The sequence below is a fragment of the Diabrotica virgifera genome, chromosome 4, assembly GCF_917563875.1.
Source record: "Diabrotica virgifera virgifera chromosome 4, PGI_DIABVI_V3a".
NCBI lineage: Eukaryota > Metazoa > Arthropoda > Insecta > Coleoptera > Chrysomelidae > Diabrotica > Diabrotica virgifera.
The window spans coordinates 1,503,795-1,523,866 of NC_065446.1; the positions used below are offsets into that span (position 1 = coordinate 1,503,795).

The 20,072-nt window shown below is 33.2% G+C and overlaps 1 protein-coding gene across 1 annotated transcript in view; it reads right to left on the reverse strand.

Moving 5' to 3' along the window:
• The window catches only part of LOC114324395 (uncharacterized), a 437,385-nt gene that overhangs the window by 41,696 nt on the left and 375,617 nt on the right, over positions 1–20,072 (reverse strand). The window contains exon 7 of the mRNA XM_028272222.2: positions 14,703–14,917. Coding sequence (XP_028128023.1) covers positions 14,703–14,917 — 215 coding nt within the window. The remainder of the gene's footprint in view (positions 1–14,702; positions 14,918–20,072) is intronic.

A 20,072-nucleotide genomic window follows, 5' to 3' on the forward strand; every position in this document is an offset into this window, starting at 1 on the left:
GTTTCGTAAACTTTGTGGCGAGACAGGTTTATCTGGGGTGAACATGCTTTTTACAATATACATTGAACTGTTTGTTACTTTCCGCAGCTTTGTTTAAATTACGCTTGTTTTACAAACATTAATTTCCATTAAATTCATAATACTAAATAAACTAAGACTACTTTCTAATTTATACAGTATAATTTTATTTATTTCATTTTATTTTCTAATTTATACAGTGAAGTATACAAATGTATATTAAATTCACATACTCTTTTTAAAAGAGGAACTTAAAATTCAAGCTATTTATTATAGCCTAATAAAATAAAAAAAGTCAAAATGTAAATTCGTACAGGTTAAAACAAATTTTATATCAAAGTTTAGGTGCGTACAAAAGATATTTTCAAGAAAGTATCCAAATCATACAAGGGGATCATTGTTTAAATAATTAAAAAGGGGTCGTTTTGGCAAAAAAAAATACTTTTTTAACTGCTAAGGTAATTCACTTATTAATGAAGGTCTATGGAATTTTTTTCTGCAAAGTTGAAGGGTAAATCTTTCACATAAGACTTACTAAATTAAATTTGACCCCCTATTTATTTAAGTGATTGTATATAAAACTTTAAAAACAAATTTTCAAAAGATTATTTTTAGCGTTTTAAATAAGCAATATAAAATATCTTATTTTACAGACTAAGTTGCGCTATGTTATCAGTATTAAGCAAAAAAAAATTGGTTGAAAAATACTTAACATTTTTTGAGATATTGAATTTGTTTGTAAATGTTACCATATTTTAAATTGCAAAAACGCGGTTGTTGACAAAGAAGTATTCACCTGCTTAAGATGTTATTATTTTTATTTTTATGTATATTTTCGATAAATGTATTGATAAATTCACATTTCAATTAAACTCCCCCCTAAAATGGCATTTGAAAATTATTCAAATTTGTTTATAATTTGTTTTTTTAATAACGTCGCGGGGATTAAGTATTTTGAAATGTCGTTTCGATAATTGGGTTCCTGGGAATTTTCTGCTAATTAACAAAATTTTTTTGTCGTTTTTTCTTCTTCTTTTTTTTTCTTGGAGTTACATTACTACGGGCCCTTTTAGGGTTAAATTTTATTAAGAATGTCGAATCTCTGAGTTGTAGATTCTAGACCTAAAAATATTAAGATTTAACTAAAATCTCTTAAATAAAATGTGGCTACTTACTGAGTTACAGGGTGTTTTATTTAAAAATTTAAAAATTTTTGTTACCAAGTACTTTAAAACTATTTGACGTATCCTTATCATACTTGGCAGAAAGTGTGGCTATTATACACCCTACTAAATTGTGATTAATGAACGTTTCTAGCTAGTGCCAGAGGCGTACGACAGGGGATAGTGAATGATTGACCCTTCCAAAATTCTACGCCACTGAGTGAACTACTATTTTAGCGAAATTTTTCGATTCTCCAATACTTTGTATGTAATTAACTTTATTGGTATTGATAAAGTCATCAGTTTGAGAGATATTGGAAATTTAAAATGAATGAATGAATGAATCAAAATAACTATGCCGTTTCATTTTTAACGTCCAATATCTCGAAAACTAATGACTTAATCGTTACCAGTAAAGAGTATATTATTTACATAGAAAGTATAGGAGAATCGAAAAATTTCGCTAAAATAGTAATTACCTCAGTGGCGTAGAATTTGGAAAGGGTCAACCATTAACTTTCTCCTGTCGTACGCCTCTGGTAGTAGCTAGAAACTTTTATTTATCAAAATTTAGTAGACTGTATAGTACACACACTTTCTGCCAAGCATGATAAGGATACGTAAAATAGTTTGAAAGTAATTGGTAAAAATTTTTTTAAATTTTTAAATAAAACACCCTGTAACACAGTAAGTAGTCACATTTTATTTAAGTGATTTTAGACCAATCTTAATATTTTTATGTCTAGAATCTACAACTTAGAGATTCGACATTCTTAATGAAACTTAACCCTAAAAGGGCCCGTAATAATATAACTCCAAGAAAAAGAAAAGAAGAGGAAAAAAAGACAAGAAAATTTGTTAATTAGTGAAAAATTCCCAGGAACCCAATTATCGAAACGGAATTTCAAAATATTTAATCCCCGCGACGTTATTAAAAAAACAAATTATAAACAAATTTGAATAATTTTCAAATGCCATTTTAGGGGGAAGTTTAATTGAAATTTGAATTTATCAATACATTTATCGAAAATATACATAAAAATAAAAATAATAAGATTTAGTACAGGTGAATATTTCTTTGGCAACAACCGCGTTTTTGCAATAGAAAATAGAGTAACATTTAATAAACAAATTCAATATCTCAAAAAATATTATATATATATTTTTGGGCCAATTTTTTTTTTGCTTAATACTGATAACATAGCACAACTTAGTGCTTATTTAAAACGCTAAAAATATTTTTTTGCAAATTTGTTTTTAAAGTTTTATATACAATTATTTAAATAAATAGGGGGTCAAATTTAATTTAGTAAATCTTATGTGAAAGACTTACCCTTCAACTTTGCAGAAAAAATCTCATATACCTTCATTAGTAATTGAATGACCTCAGCAGTTAAAAAAGTAATTTTTTTGCAAAAATGACCCCTTTTTAATTATTTAAACAATGATCCCCTTGTATGATTTGGATACTTTTTTGAAAATATCTTTTGTACCCACCTAAACTTTGATATAAAATTTGTTTCAACCTGTACGAATTTACATTTTGATTTACATGTAGTGTAATTTTATTTTACTAGACTATTATTCGAAATAAATAAACTCGAAATGATTTTACCCGTCGCCATGCGACGGGGAGACATCAATTGCCCCCTACAGTCACTGCGCTCATTTTTTACTTCCTCCTATTTTATCGTATCCTTCCTCTATTCCTCTATTTTTTCTGACGTCCTCTATTATTACCCCTATTTTTTCTGACCCCTCCTATTTTTTTCAGATTCCTTCTCCTATTTTTCTGGCACCCTTTAATTTCTTTTGACGTCCCCCAATCTTTTCTGACTCCATCAAATTTTTTCTGAAACCCTTTAATTTTTACTGGTTTCCTCTAATTTATTTTTATTATACTCATATATAGATATAGATTTCAAAAATGAAAGATTTCAAAACTATTGACAAAAATTCTATCCCAAAAAATATATAAGAAAGCCGGTGTATCGGAAGAACAACAGGGTTTTCGCCCAAACAGATCTACAATAGACGCTATTTTCATAATGCGACAATTAGTTGAGAAATCAATAGAATTCGACAAGCCCATGTTCACATGCTTTGTAGATCTGAAACAAGCATTCGACAGAGTACGATTAAAGGACGTGCTCAGTATTCTTGAAAAGAAAAACATAGGTCAGAGGTATAGAAACATAATCAAAGAGCTCAATAGATCCAACAAAACACGAATTAAAACCATACACGGGCTCACGGAAGAAATCAAAATCAATGCAGGCATTAGACAAGGGGACAGCCTCAGTCCATGCCTATTTAATTTAATAATGGATGAAGTTATAGGTAGTGTTAACATAATGAATCAGGGATACAAAATGGGTAACTGAACCATGAGAATACTTTGCTACGCAGATGATGCAATCTTAATAGCCGAGAACAAAGATGATTACAACGCCTACTACAAAAATTCAAAATAACCGCCGAAAAGTATAACCTGACACTATCCAAAGAGAAAACCCAATCGATGGTAATATCCAGGAACCCAATTAGATGTAAGTTAGTAGTGGACGACCATATAATCGAACAGGTAATGGATTGCAGATACTTAGGTGTGGAAATATCTAGCGACAGGCATCTGTGGCAAGAATCAAAACAGCAGGCAATGAAAGCAGCGAGAATATCTGGTTTCCTGAGGGATATAATCTGGCGGAATAAATATATGAGCACCGAAAGCAAAGTCCGCATTTATAAGACATGTGTTAGACCCGTACTGACATACGCAGCTGAGACAAGGGCCGAGACAACAAAGACCAAACAGATAATGAGAACAACAGAGATAAAAACCCTAAGATCCATAAGAGGTATCACACTCAGAGATAGAGTACGAAACGAAGACACATTGAGAGAGCTAGGCGTTCAGGACGTAGTGAGATGGACAAGAGCGCGACGACGCATGTGGAGGGACCACGTAGATCGGATGGACCCTGAACGTATGGCGCACTGGGCGAAAACACAGAAGCCCAACACCAAGCGACCCATAGGAAGACCCAAAAAACGATGGTACGAGAGTTGGAGCTCCGGATCGCAGCAAAGACTGTAACAGAAGAAACAGGACATAGTCCTATTACAAGAAGAAGAAGAAGAAAAATGAAAGGCAATAAATAACGGCACGTAGCACTTGCGACAGAAGTGACTACTTCTTCTTCTTCTTCAGCCTGTTTGCATCCACTCCTGGATAAATGCATCCCCATAAATTCTTCACTCTTCTCTGTTTTGTGCTATTTGGTGCCAGTTTCTCCCACTTTTGCTTTGATGTTGTCTAGCCATTGTTTTTGTGTTCTTCCTCTACTACGACTGTGTTCGCGTGGTCTCCAATGTACAATGTTTCTCGTCCACCTGTCGTTGTTTTGCCATGCCACGTGTCCAACCCAATTCCATTTCATTTGTGCAATTCTTCCAATTACATCTTCCACCTTCGTTCTGCTTCGCACGTCTCGTTTCGTATAATGTTCTCTCAGAGCTACTCCCAACATAGCTCGTTCAATGGCCCTCTGTGTTGTTCTTAATCTATTGGCTGACAACTCTGTAAGTGTCACGGTCTCTATTCCACAAGCATAACTGGTAGAATATAACTGTTGAATACTCTTTTCTTTAGATTTATTGGTTTTTTTGTTTTTCAACACTAGATTAATATGTATTTATTTTCGAAAAATTATTTGTAATGGAATATTTTCACGACCAAGCTAATAAAATTCCACGTATTTTGTTGTTGCAATTAATGTTTGACTTGAATCACCAATAACTCACAAATTAAAGCAGTTAGGTATATGGAATGCTTAAGAAATAAAACAGTACCATAAAATATCATTTCATTACAATACTAAAATACAGGGTTTTCCATTTAAGAAAACTCAGAAAATACTCATTCCCAGTTTCGACCAACCCTGTATACTAAAATTAAAAGTTTAGCCACACTAACAATTCTCAACAATAGTAGACTATATTAAAAATCATTTGAACATAAATGGAGTTTTTGGTGTCAAACTACTAAAATTCTACAGCGTGTGAAAGTTGCTACGAAATTAATAAAAAAAAACGTAATTATCTTTTAAACTACCCTGTATAACATTACAAAACCTTATATTTTAAGAACGGAAACATCGAGGAGAATCCAAAAATGTAAAACATACAGAGGGTGTCCCATTAAAAAAAAACGAAGTTATAAGCAGCTTCCGGTATAACCGAAAGTAGCAAATAGTTGAAAATATTTTCATTAAATAAATCACTCTTCAAAACCCCTTCATTAAAATTTTCATGATTCTGCTGCCTTTGGCTCTCGAGATATTTCTAATAAGCCGTTTATCTGCCTCACCCTGTACTCATATATAATACACATACACACGTATCTATATGTAGTGGTATCTGATTATGTCATGTATAAGTGGTGTACTTACATGCCGATACAAGGAATTATTTCTAAAGTCTGCACTATAATACCTTCTTGCTCAATGTATTCCTCTTCAGAAATTAACAAACAAAGCTCTAAGAAGAGAGCAATAGTAATTACGATGGGAATGAAGAGCATTAGTGATGACTGAATCGGCTAAGAAAATTTGGCGGGCAATTATAGGGTACCAAATATTACAAGGGACGAAATAGTACACGCATTAAAAACAATGAAGAACGGGAAAAACTTTCTATCGAATTAATAAAAATTATAGATGAGCAGCACATTGACTTTTTAGTGATACTTTTGATTCAAATTTATTGCTCAGGCATATTACCCAAAGAATGGTTAACATCGATCTTTATTTGTCTTTCCAAAAAGAAAATCGCAAGAGAGTGCAGCGATTAGGGTACCATTAGCTTGATGTCCCATGTGCTAAAGTTGCTATTGAAAGTCATCCATAATCGAATATACAGGGTGTAACGAAAATACAGGTCATAAATTTAATCACATATTCTGGGACCAAAAATAGTTTGATTGAACCTAACTTACCTTAGTACAAATGTGCATATAAAAAAGGTTACAACCCTTTGAAGTTACAAAATGAAAATGGATTTTTTCCAATATATCGAAAACTATTAAAGATTTTTTATTGAAAATGGACGTATGGCATTTTTAAGACAGTAGCATCTTAAGAAAAAATTATAGTGAAATTTGGACACCCTATAAAAATTTTATGGGGGTTTAGTTCCTTTAAACCCCCCCAAACTTTTGTGTACGTTCCAAATAAATTGTTATTGTAGTACCATTACTTAAACACAATATTTTTAAAACTTTTTTGGCTCTTAGTACTTTTTCGAAAATTCAGTTTTTATCGAGATATTTTAAATATTTGTCAAATCCACCACACATTTGTATATGGTTAAGTACGATTATGGAGACTTGGTAAAAATATGAAAATTTATGTATGATTTACATTTTTAGGTATATTTTGAACCGTATTAAAAAAGAAGCCATATCTCGATAAAAGTTGCATTCTTGAAAAAATACAAAGAGGCAAAAAAGTTTTAAAAACATTTTGTTTAACTAATGGTATCGCAGTAATAGTTTAATTGGAGCGTACACAAACATTTGGGGGGTTTAAAGGAACAAAACCCCCATAAAATTTTTATGTAAACATATTAAAAAAGAAGCCGCAACTGGATAAAAACTGCCTTATCGAAAAAATACTAAGAGTCAAAAATGTTTTAAAAATATTGAATTTAACTAATGGTACTACAATAATAATTTAATTTGAACGTACAGAAAAGTTTGGCGGGGTTTAACGGAACAAAACCCCCATAAAATTTTTATGGGGAGCACAAATTTCACTATAATTTTTCTTTAAGATGCTCCTGCCGTAAGAATGCCACATATCTATTTTCAATAAAAAATCTCTAATAGTTTTCGATATATTCGAAAAAATCGATTTTCATTTTGTAACTTGAAAGGGCTATAACTTTTTTTGTGTGCATATTTGTACTAAGGTAAGTTAGGTTCATTCGAACTATTTTTGGTCCCAGAATATGTAATTTAATTTATGACCTGTATTTTTGTTACACCCTGTATATCATAAACTGGACATAGATATTAATGGTATACAGTTTGGGTTTCGCAAAGGCCTAGGAACGCGCGAAGCTATTTTTTCCCTTAATATACTAATGCAAAGGTGCCTAAACGTCAATAATAATAATAATAATAATAATAGTAACGTTTATTTTCCATAAAAGTATACAATTAATAATAATACGACAGATCGAATAATAATACGACGATTAAGATCAGAACACGACAGGGTACTAATAACGGAAGGACTGGTAGCAGAATTGCACCCTGGGAAAAAAGACTGCTCGGAAAGATTGAATTGCTGCGTAGGGATATTGGTCAAGTCACAGAATATATACGAGGTGTAAGAAGTACAAGAGTCATCAGGAGAGCTGAAGAAATAATACGGAATACTGCAAGACACTCAAGATACGATCCAGAAAACAACACAGCCCAACAGTGCCTGGATACATTAAAACAAAGACTCTCAGTTTATTCAGGAAGACTAAGAAGGTACAAAGTGAGTAACAACCGAAAATCCGACAATGCCCTTTTTGAGACTGCTGAGAAGGCGTTCTATCGAAAACTCAATTCCACCGTAGAAAATCTCGATAAGTCTTACCCAAGCCAAGAAGAAATTCATGAGTTCTGGGGAAATCAACTTTCCACACCAGCTGTTCTTAACAACAATGCTGGATGGATAGAAGATACGGCACAGAACTGCCAACACTACACCACTACTCTCTACGAACCCTTCACTACTGAAGAAGTCTCAAATATCATCAAAGAGTTTCATAACTGGAAATCTCCTGGACCAGACGGAGTTCAAAACTTTTGGCTCAAGAAGTTTTGGAGTGCTCATGAATGCTTATCGACACTAATTAATTATGTTATTTCTAATCCGCAGGATATACCATCATTCCTAACTCAGGGAATCACTTATTTAATACCGAAGGATCAAAATAACACCCAAGATCCAGCAAAATACCGCCCAATTACTTGTCTTCCAACTTTGTATAAATTGGTCACATCCTGTGTAGCCCGGCGTATCTACCAACACTGTGCTTTGAACAATATCATAGAGCCTCAACAGAAAGGATGCGCTAAGGGTTCCATGGGTTGCAAAGAACAACTTATCATCGACTCAGTCATTTCTAATCAAGCATATTCCAAAAAGAGGAACCTATTTACTGCTTTTATTGATTACAAGAAGGCCTTTGATTCAGTGCCGCATGAATGGCTTATAGATATATTAAGAATATATAAAGTCGATGATAATATAGTGACCTTTTTACAACATATAATTACGGAGTGGAAAACTAGAATTCACCTTCAAATACCTGGTGAAAATAACATCGAAACTGAAAATATCGCAATCAGCCGGGGCCTGTTTCAAGGAGATTCGTTGAGTCCTCTGTGGTTCTGTCTAGCTATGAACCCACTATCTCAGCTATTGAACTCCACAGATGCAGGTTTTAGCATTAAAAATAACAACAATGTGGTGGCGAAGCCTAATCATTTATTGTACATGGATGATTTGAAATTAATGGCTTCCACTCGAAACCAACTCGACGAGATGCTAAAAACTGTAGAAACTTTTTCTAATGATATTAGTATGCACTTCGGACTAGACAAGTGCCGTATTTTAAATATATTCAGAGGAAAAGTACAACCCGGAGGATTCGATATGCAAAATGGCCAGAACATCGAGGCCATGGGTGAAAACGATATGTATAAATATCTTGGAGTAAAGCAAGCGCGGAAAATTGACCGTAAACAAATGAAAACAGAGATAACTACTGAGTTTATACGAAGGGTAAAACAGCTGCTTCGCTCACACCTTAACAGTAGAAATTTGTTTAAGGCACTAAACACCTACGCATGTTCTGCGCTTAGCTACTCATTTGGTATTGTTAAGTGGACAAAAACAGATATAGAAGCTCTACAGCGAAAAGTACGAACACACCTCACAAAAGCACAAAAACACCATCCTAAAAGTGCAGTAGAAAGAACAACATTACCACGGAATCTAGGAGGAAGAGGACTTATGGATATAGGTGAGCAATTAGATAAACAAATTGCTAATTTAAGAACTTATTTTCAGATTCAGGCTGAGACATCTACTCTACATCGCGCTATCTGCGCAGTAGATGACACAACACCGGTCAAACTGAGGGAACCAGAAATGCGCATAAATCACCTTACTAAGGACGAAAAAGTGCGCGCCTGGATGGGTAAACCTCTGCACGGGCGACATCCCAATGAGGTCAGCCAAGATTATGTCGACAATATAGCGTCGAACTACTGGTTGACATCAGGAAAGATGTTCCCTGAAACGGAGGGGTCATTACTGGCCATTCAGGATCAGGTTATACCAACCAGAAATTACCTGAAATATATCATCAAAGACCCTCAGGTTCAAAACGACAGATGCCGATATGGATGTCAAGCCCAAGAAACCATCCAACATCTTACAGGGGGCTGCCAGGCATTTGCTGCAACTGAATACAAGGAACGGCATGATGCAGTGGGAAAAATCCTTCATCAAGAGATAGCTATCAAGCTGGGACTTCTCCAAACAGACCATCTCCCGTATTATCAATACGTCCCTGAGAGTATGCTTGAGGATGGCAACTACAAGCTATACTGGGACCGCACTGTGCTCACAGACCAAACAGTGGCACATAATAGACCTGTAACATATAACAGATAACAGATCTCGTACTAGTTAATAAATTAACAAGACAAACAACACTAATTGATGTGGCGATACCTAACAACAATAATCTACGTAGTAAGTTTACTGAAAAGATCGCCAAATACAGAGATCTAGAAATTCAAATACGAAGGCAATGGAGAATGCAAAGTACCCAGACGATACCGATTATTATTTCTACTACTGGAGTCATTCCGAAGACCCTCCTCGAAAGCATAAAAAAGCTGGGTCTGAATGAACATCTTTATAAGACCATGCAGAAAGCTATACTACTCGCGACGGCCAGATGCGTACGAAAATTTCTGGGAGATACACCTGCATTCCAAGTCACCTAGCGCTCGATAACACGGAAAGAGTCCACCAGAGCTCAATCCTTTTGATACCGTAGGTATCTGGGATGAGTCAATTTTCCCCTTAGAGGGAGTGTGAGCCGTATGGCTAAATCTGGAATAGTAACGTTTATTTTCCATAAAAGTATACAATTAATAATAATACAATACTATACTTACATCACAATACAATAATTTAATATTACATTTATTTAATTTTCTGTACTTTGTTCAAGGTAAATAAACAATAGTGCCCATTAAAACAATGAAGTTGAGCATGGGCTTTTTTTTATATTGCTTATTTATATTGAGCTTACATTAAATTTTTATTTAAGCAATTAAGCAATTTTGAATAATTTAACAATTCTATTAAGTTAAAGATTTTTTTTAATAAGTGATTTTAATTAATTTAGCAATTCTATTAATTTTTTTTTACAAAAAGAAAAAAAAATCAATCAAGATATATATGCGTGTTTTATTGACTATAATAAAGCATTCGATAAAGTACGACATGATCAATTAATGAATGTCCTGAAATCGAAGAAGATAGACTACAACGATCTGAGGATCATAACGAATCTATAATACAAGCAGCGAGCAAAAGTACGTGTTAACTCACAGCTGTCAGAGAAGAAGAAACTGAAATTTGGCGTGAAGTGAGACAGGGATGCATATTTTTGCCAAATCTTTTTAATGCCTACTCGGAAGAGATCCTCTTGAGGGCGAAACATCTGGAATAAAGATAATTGGAGTGCCTATTAACAACATTAGATATGCGTATGAAGATCTTGAAGATCTTTAGAGACTGGTGAACAGAGAGTGTATGGCCAAGAATACGGTCTAATATTGAACATCAAGTAGACAAAATTCGTGAGAATATCTAAAACTCAAAAAATAACGAATAGACCAATAAGTATGCATATCTTGGAACAATGATTAAGTCCACAAATTATTACTTTCAAGAAATTAAAATTAGAATAGAAAAGGCTAGATCAAATTTTAACAAAATGAGAAGAATACTCTGCACCAGAGATTTGAAGTTAGAGCTAGGAGTTAGGTTGGCAAGATGGTACGTTTTCTTGACTTTGTTTTATGGAATGGAAGCTTGGACCTTGAGTGAGGCATCAATGAAAAACATGGAATCATTCGAAGTGTAAAAGAAATGAAAGTCTTAAATACAATCAAAACCAGAAAATTGGAATATCTCGGACATATTACACTTGGAGAGAGATAAAAATTGCTCCAAGTCATTATGCAGGAAAAGATCCAAGGAAAAAGAAGCATAGGGAGACGTAGGATACCATGGCTGCGCAACCTGAAAGAATGGTACGTATGTACATCAAATGAACTTTTCAGAGCAACCATTTCTAAAGTCCGAATAGCTATGATGATTGCCGACCTGCGCCGCAGAGATGGCACTTGAAGAAGAAGAATAGGGTATTACAACGAATAATTTATTTATTTATTTATTTATTAACCATACAGACTAAATATCTCATTCTTCTTTATGTGCCGTCTTCTACCGAAGGTTGGCGACCATCAAACGATAGGTTTCTCTGTTTTGTGCCGCATGCATTATGTTCGCAGCTTCTGGTATTTGAAACCATTCTCTCAAGTTTCTCAGCCAGGATTTCTTCTTCCTGCCCAAACCTCTTCTACCTTCAATCTTGCCTTCGACGATAAGCTGTAGCAGACTGTACTTATCATTACGGAACACATGGCCCAGGTATGACGCTTTCCTCCTTTTAACAGTTGTTAACAATTCCAACTCTTTACCCATTCGTCTCAATACCTCTGTGTTGGTCACTCTGTCTGTCCAAGGAATTCTCAGTATGCGTCGATACAGCCACATTTCTAGAGCCGCTAACTTCTTTATAGTTGCTGCTGTTAACGTCCACTCTTCTACTCCGTAAAGTAGCGTAGAGAGTACATAGCATTTTGTGGCGCGCCATCGGAGGTTAACGCTTAGGTTGCGGTTGCTTAAGAGCTTTCTCATTTTTATTTTTTTTCATTTTTTTTTTATAAAAATAATATCTCATTACATGGCTAAAAAATGTAAATTTACAATTGTATATTGTTAAATAGATGACTTTCTCAGTTATATAAAAATTATATAATTTATCTTATTATCATTTCCAGCATTGTAGTTAGTCCACGTGGTGAGACCGCTCCCGTCTGAAAAAATTTCTGATTCGGTTTCTTTGTGGATTCCTATTCAAAAATATCTCCTTTAAACAAATCTGAAGTGTGCCGGGCAAATTTTTGGGCAGAAATTGTTTAACATTTTTTTAACAAATTCAAAACATCACCTTTTTTGCCCCGAAGAATACTTTTTTAGGTTTCTTGGGTCATTCTAAACAAGAAAGGTATCTTGTGATTTTTCTCAAAAATTGATAGTTTTCGAGTTTTAGAGGATTTAAAATCTGAAAAATGCGAAAATACGCATTTTCAACGCTTAAAAACTCATATTTAAATTAGTAGTTTTGAGGTTGCCAAGTATTTGAATTGTAGTTTAAACATTCATTTTGAAGATTCTGCAGATTGATCGGGTCTAACTTAAATTTACACCGTTGTTATTTAATTGTTAATTATTAGTGTCCATCCGATTTTTTTTCCGGTGCGGCGCGCACTATTTCCAAAAATCTCCTATTGTCCTCCGAAAATATATTTTTAGATTTTTCGGGACATTCTAAATAAAATAGGTTTCTTGTCATTTTTCTCAAAAGTTGATATTTTTAAAGTTATAAGCGATTTAAAATCCGAAAATGCGCTTTAAATCGCTTATAATTTTAAAACTTACTTTTGAGAAAAATGACAAGAAACCTATTTTATTTAAAATGTCTCGAAAAATCTAAAAAATATATTTTTCGGAGAAAAATAGGAGATTTTTGGAAAAAGTGCGCGACGCACCAGCAAAAAAATCGGATGGACACGCATAATTAACAATTAAATAACAACGGTGTAAATTGAAGTTAGACCCGATCAGTCTGCAGAATCTTGAAAATGAATGTTTAAACTACAATTCAAGTACTTTGCGATCTCAAAAATACTAATTTAAATATGAGTTTTTAAGCCTCGAAAATGCGTATTTTCGCATTTTTCAGATTTTAAATCCCCTATAACTCGAAAACTATCAATTTTTGAGAAAAATCACAAGATACCTTTCTTGTTTAGAATGACCCAAAAAATCTAAAAAAATATTCGTCGGGGCAAAAAAAGGTGATCTTTTGTATTTGTTTAAAAAAAATTGTTTAAACAATTTCTGCCCAAAAATTTCGCTCGGCACCCTTCAGAGGTGTTTAACCCTTAAGTACTAACACACCGTCTCTCAGACGGCATCGTTTGTTGAAAGTGGGATATTTCCATTCCTAGAAAAATTTGAAGGTCATCCGTTTATGACTTTTCAAGTTATGTTGTTATTTACTAGTATTGAATTCGGCAATTTGCTGCAGGTTGTTATTCGAAAGATATTTAGACTCAAAGTGTGATTTCCGTCTAATAGACGGGGTGTTAGTGTTTGTGCCCAGTTCGTCATTAAACATAATGTGCCCCAGTTCGTCAAAAAGTTCAAATAAGGGGATAAAGACTATGAGGAAACTCTTTTGAAATGACTTGATGAGGTAGAAGACGACGTAAGCGAAGTGGGATCAATTTGTGATGAAAATGTTGCCACTGACTACCATTGCTATACTGTACAAATTTTAGTGCCTGTCAGTTTTTTTTTTGTTTTAATATTTTTTAAATTTTTTTTTATTTTCATGTTTATTACTCTTTGTTTAACTCGATTATAAATTTTTATCAAGATTCTTTAATTTGTTTCATTTTTATCACACTTTTTTTCAGGAATAAAAAGTCGCACAGACAATCCTTCCATTCTTGTTATAATGTTTTGTATTTTAATAAATACAGAAAAACTAGATCAATTACTGTGTTTTTTAGATAAGTATTACTTTCAGTAAGTCATCGAAATATTTTTTTGCATTATAATATTTAACAAAAGAAAAATAACCAGTAAAATGTGAAACCCGTCTGTCAGGCGGTTAGTTAGTGTTTGCGCCATTGATTTAAGATGTTAGTACTTAAGGGTTAAAGACTTAGTATCAATTTATAAAACTTTGTCCGATACAAGGACCAATTTACATCGATTAAAATGCTTAAATTATTTAATAACTGAAGTGCATTGGTAAGGGGAGATCTTGTTGCAACAAGATAATATAAGAATAAGAAAATATAATAAGGTACTATAAGAATAAGATAATAATATAATAATAAGAAAATAATAATCTATTTTCAACGTCTACTGTAATCACTAGATATAATTTAAACACACTTTGATAAGCATATAATTTATATAAGATAAATAAATAATTTATATTTAGTACTGTTTAGTTGTAAACAAGATAGTTGGAATTGAAATATTCCTTTTCGTAGTATAATTAGGTACTTACCCAAACTTGCGTCGTAGGTATTCATGTATTCGGATGTCATGAACTGCGACACAAGAGCCGTTTTGCCCACACCCGCGTCTCCGAGCATAACAACCCTGTATTTGGGAACTTCCACCTCTTCCGGCGATCCCAAAGGAGTCGAATCGACCGTATGGTATCCTGAACCGCAGCATGATCCATCAAATGGCGACCTTTCACCAGAAACGTTACTTGCTCTGAAATAGAAACCGAGATAGATAAATTAGTAGGAGAAAGACATAAATAACACAACAAATTAATCGCCTATCAGAAACTTACTAACAGATGCGTACACAATAACAAAGAGCTGTAAGTTAAGAAGTTTTAGCGAAATGTAAAAATATAATGATGTATCTTACAAGTTACGAAAAATGTGTAATATGTCAAACAGTATAACCTGTAATAATTTTAAGATCTGACCTTATTTATAATTAAAGGGCGGAATATATGCAAAGTGCATATATTATGCATTTTTTGCATATTCCTATAGCAGATCTCAGACATACACCATTTTTTTTCACTTTTTTATAGTTTATATTTTTGTTAAGAAATTTTTTTTATTCTTACTTTTTGAGTTATTCGCGAAAAACCATCTAAAAACTTGGATTTTTCTTGAAAAATGAACAATATTCACTCACAAATAACTCGAAAAGTATTGAATTAGTAAAAAAACTCTATAAAACAATAGTTGCTTAGAATTAATCAGTCTATCCACTCCTGGACTTATTTTAAAGGTATCTTTTTTCGGACATCTTGGCTATTAGTGCACCCTAATATGTCTATGTAAATTTTGGCATTGAATCCGACCATGACTTGTAACACCGTGGCCGTATCCTCTATTTTTTCATACTATCACGTTACAATTTTTTGTGATATTATACACGAGCGGGACACCCTCAAAAAAGCGCTTAGTTTTCGAGATACTGACCACGGAGGGGTTAATTGCTAATTTTATTCATACTTTATATTTTCGAGGGTGCTGAAAACGAAAATGAGGTTTATTTTGAATTTTATGTGGGGGAACATTGTCAAAATCGCAATTTTAACCTAAAAATAAAAAAAAATAAATCACGTTTTTTGCGTTTACCGCGCTACAACTCTGTTCCATTTTAATATTTTTTTTCTGAAATTTTTACACTATATAGCTCTAACATTTCTGAAGACAAAGGTACCTGCTTCAAGTTTTTATTCTTATCATGATAAAGGTTATGAATTTTTCAAAGAAAAAGGTGCTGATTTGTGCATTGCAAAGTTTAATCGCAAAAGTTGCGTGACGAAGTTTAGAATTTAGCTTCTTAATCACGTTTATTTGAAAGTAGAGAGTACAAAGAAGTTTTCTGGTAAGTTTTAGATCAAAATGTTTTATAGAAAAAAAAATAGTGCAACTTTTAATGTCGACATTAGAAATCCCCGATATAACGCTTATTTTTTGAGGGACAGACAATCTAGGTCTAATGTCTCACCTTTAATACTATCCTTGGATTATAAGCTTTCATTTGACACCTCATTTGTCATTCTACCTAGTATAATGACGGAGAAGTAAACGTTCTTATTCTATTATTCTTGTAGGTACATTTAACATTGATTGAAATTATGAAAAAAATGTCATGGCAACACTGTGACGCACAAAAATAAGATTTAGCTGTGCGTTATATAGGGTGCACTAATGACCAAGATGTCCCTTTTTCACCCTCGAAACGGGGTGAAACTCGCCCCCAGGGTAAAAACACGCATTGGCACAATATCACTTTTTTTGTTTGACATGTTAGCTGTGTATGACAAATTTCATATCAATCCAAGTGGTTTTTTAAAATTTAGATCAAAAACCGTGAGTAAACGTATGATAAACAGTTATTTTGGCAATAATTATTACATAATAAGAAAGTCGGAACGTCGTTTAAGCTATCACGACTAGCGGCAATCAATTTAGCGTATAAAAATACAATGAAAAAGACTACTTGCTGTAGATAGCGCATTATTTCGAGCTGTTCGGCGAATAAACAATTCTTTTGTTATTAACAAAAAAAAATAACACATTTTGAGTAATCGCGACTAGCCGCATTCGATTCAGCGACCAAAAACACACCAGAGAAGACCTTAACACTATCAATTTATTTACAGGGCTTCTAGTAATACCTGAAAAATACCTAATTTTACCATAATTTGTTAATAACAATTAAACGGTTAATATTTGGGCTTCAATACCACTCCATTGGATTCGGCGACCCAAAAAACCTATAATACCGCCATCAAATCACGGCGAGCCATAATTTCCCACGGGACCCCTTATGTTGCTACTAGACTAAAAGGCTTATCGTCGAGAAATTGTAATATTTTTATCTAGCTCAGAGAAATAAGGAAAAAAAAATATCCTGTTGGTGACACAACCCCCTCCAGGCCGAAACCAAACTTTTCGAGTAATATGGTCATCTATAATAATAACCTATATATTTCCTGCAGCCGATTTTGATGATATACATAGTTATAAACAAATGAAGATCAAAAAACGGTAAATTTTCGCTTTTTTCGTCTATTACTAAAAAATTGGGCATTTTAAACAAATTTGAGAGTAATAAACTTATAAAACGTATAAAAAACTTCAATATGGCGCTCTCTGAATATGTCTATCCTTATTGGTTGCTTAGAAAATTGCAAAATAAATCATAAATTTTGAGTTTTTATAAATATTCATAACTTATGTAAAAATTAACTTAGAACGTTCTTATTACACGCAATGCTGAGACTTATGGTGCTTAAATTATACCCTAAATTTCAAAGTAATTGGTCAAATAGTTTAAAAGTTATTTAGTTTGTTTATAAAAAATAATTTTTTTTGCAACACTGTAAGTCAGAAAATGATGATGTTACAGTAATATTTTGGATAGTTTATAAAAGAAGAAAATTTACAGTATTAATTTATTAAGAAAAAATGACAAAAAATAATTATAAATATTGCAAAATAATTTTGCAAAAACATGTGAATTAAAAAAATGGGGGGGGGGGAGGGGGGTTAACTTTGTCCCTAATTGTCCTAGGACAGTTGTTTTCTTTCTAAATGTGTATAAAAATTCAGTCTTTCTAAATATGAAAAAATAATTTTTCTACGGGTAACGGTTAAAAAGTTATTCTAATTGTTTATAAGTAAGCAAAAAATCGACATGTTTTTGCAAAATAATTTTACACTGTTTAAAATTATTTTTTGTCATTTTTTTTAATTAAGGTAATAGTATAAATGTTCTTCTTTCATAAACTGTCCGAAGTATTATTTTAACCTAATAATTTTCTGACTTATAGTGTTGCAAAAAAAATGAATTTGGGATAAACAAATTAAATAACTTTTAAACTATTTGACCAATTGCTTTGAAATTTAAAATATAATTTAAGTACAAGTCTCGTCATTCCGTGTAATAAGAAGATTCTAAGTTAATTTTTACCTAAGTTATGAATGTTTATAAAAACTTAAAGTTTATGATTTATTTTGCAATTTTCTAAGCAACCAATAAGGATGGACATATTCAGCGAACGCTATATTGAAACTTTTTATACTATTTTTGCGTTTCTTAATCTCAAATTTGTTTAAAGTGCTTAACTTTTTGGTAATAGACCAAAAAAAGCGATAATTTACCGTTTTTTGATCGTCATTTGTTTATAACTATGTATATCATCAAAATCGGCTGCAGGAAACATATAGGTTAAGAATATAGATGTCCATACTACTCAAAAAATTTGGTTTCGGCCTGGAGGGGAAAATGTCACGAGAAAAATCTTATTTCTCTGGACTTATCTACCCATTCTTTTGCAACTATATGATTTTCGTTTAGCCAGGTTTCATTTAAATAGAAAATGCATCTTACTTCTAATCTAAATCTTTTTATCTTTCTCAAATGTCGCCTTCGTCAACAAAAAATCTCTTTTATATCGTTCAATATAGATTTTCTCTTTGATTATCAAAACAAAAACCGACTTCTTTAAGTAATTTCCATAACTTCTCTTGCCAAAGTTAAGAAAATTATTATCTCTTATTGCCGTTAATATTGTATCCACTGTAACGTTTCTACGAAAATCATCAATGTCCATTGGTTGTTTCCCTTTATATATTTCTAGCTCAGTTATGTTTCCTTGTTTTCTTTCACTTAAAAATCTGTAAATGGTTTTTTCACTAACACCTGTCATATCGGAGCACATAGTCACTACATTATTAACCATTGTTAAAGGTTGTTGGTGAACAAGAGAGTCATGGACATTTCCACAATAGTTTTTTTTTCTCAGAAAATAGGCGCCGTTTTTAAGTTTAACAGCAACAAATTGAAACGATGATGCCATTTCAACGCTTAGTATCATATCTCATATCGCTCGTAAAATATTTTTCCTTTAATTATTTGTTGTACTGTTTTTCTTTTGCGACTATACTATGGTTCTATGCTATCACTATTATTTTTTATCGCAAGAAGTATCTTCTTCTTCTTCTACGGCACTAGAGCCCAAATTGAGCCTTTGCCTCCTTTATTTTTTGCCTCCACCCCTGTTTGTCTGTGGTTGTTCTTCTCGATACACGGACTCGTAAAAGGGCTTATGCGTCGCTGTTTACTGTGTCTTCCCAGCGCTTTCTTGGCTTTCCAACCGGTCTCTTTCCCTGCATTCTAGCATTCAGTGCTCTTTTTGGTAGTCTATCCTCTTCCATTTTTATCAAATGTCCGGCCCATTGCAATCTTTGTATTCTAATGAAATCTGGTGGGGGTGTTTCCTTATAAAGTTGATAAAGCTCGTTTTTTTATCGACTTCCGTTTTCTCTCACAGGTCCTAGTATTCTCCTCAGTACTTTCCTTTCGAATGAGTCGAGTTTGTTTTTGGGTGTTTCTTTCAGGGCCCATGCTTCACTAGCATAGCATGCTATTGGTCGAATTAAGGTTTTATAGATTCTCTTTGTATTTCGGTGGACACTTTTAGGTTTCAATGTCATCTTCATGTATACTATTTTGTGAAACTATATATTTCTTCTCGTGTGTATCATTATTTATGTTTTTTTGTGTTAATTTCCAGACCTAGCAATTTTCTTTGCGTTTTTAACTCTGCGCATGTTTCCTGTGCTCCTGTTGATGTTCGGATCATAATATTAATATCATCGGCATAAGCGGCCAGCTGCGGCCATCACCGTTCAGTGGGTCAGTAGGTTTCCTCGTCCAGTTTGCATTTGCCTAACCGCATATTCCAGTGCCACACTCAAAAATGTTGGGGCCAGCCCATCTCCCTGCTTTAGTCCCTGCGAAATTTTGAAAAAGTGTGTCCATGCCTGAATTTCATCGATTGTGGCTTTAATGAATCTAATTAGCTTGAGTGGTATTGCCAATTCAG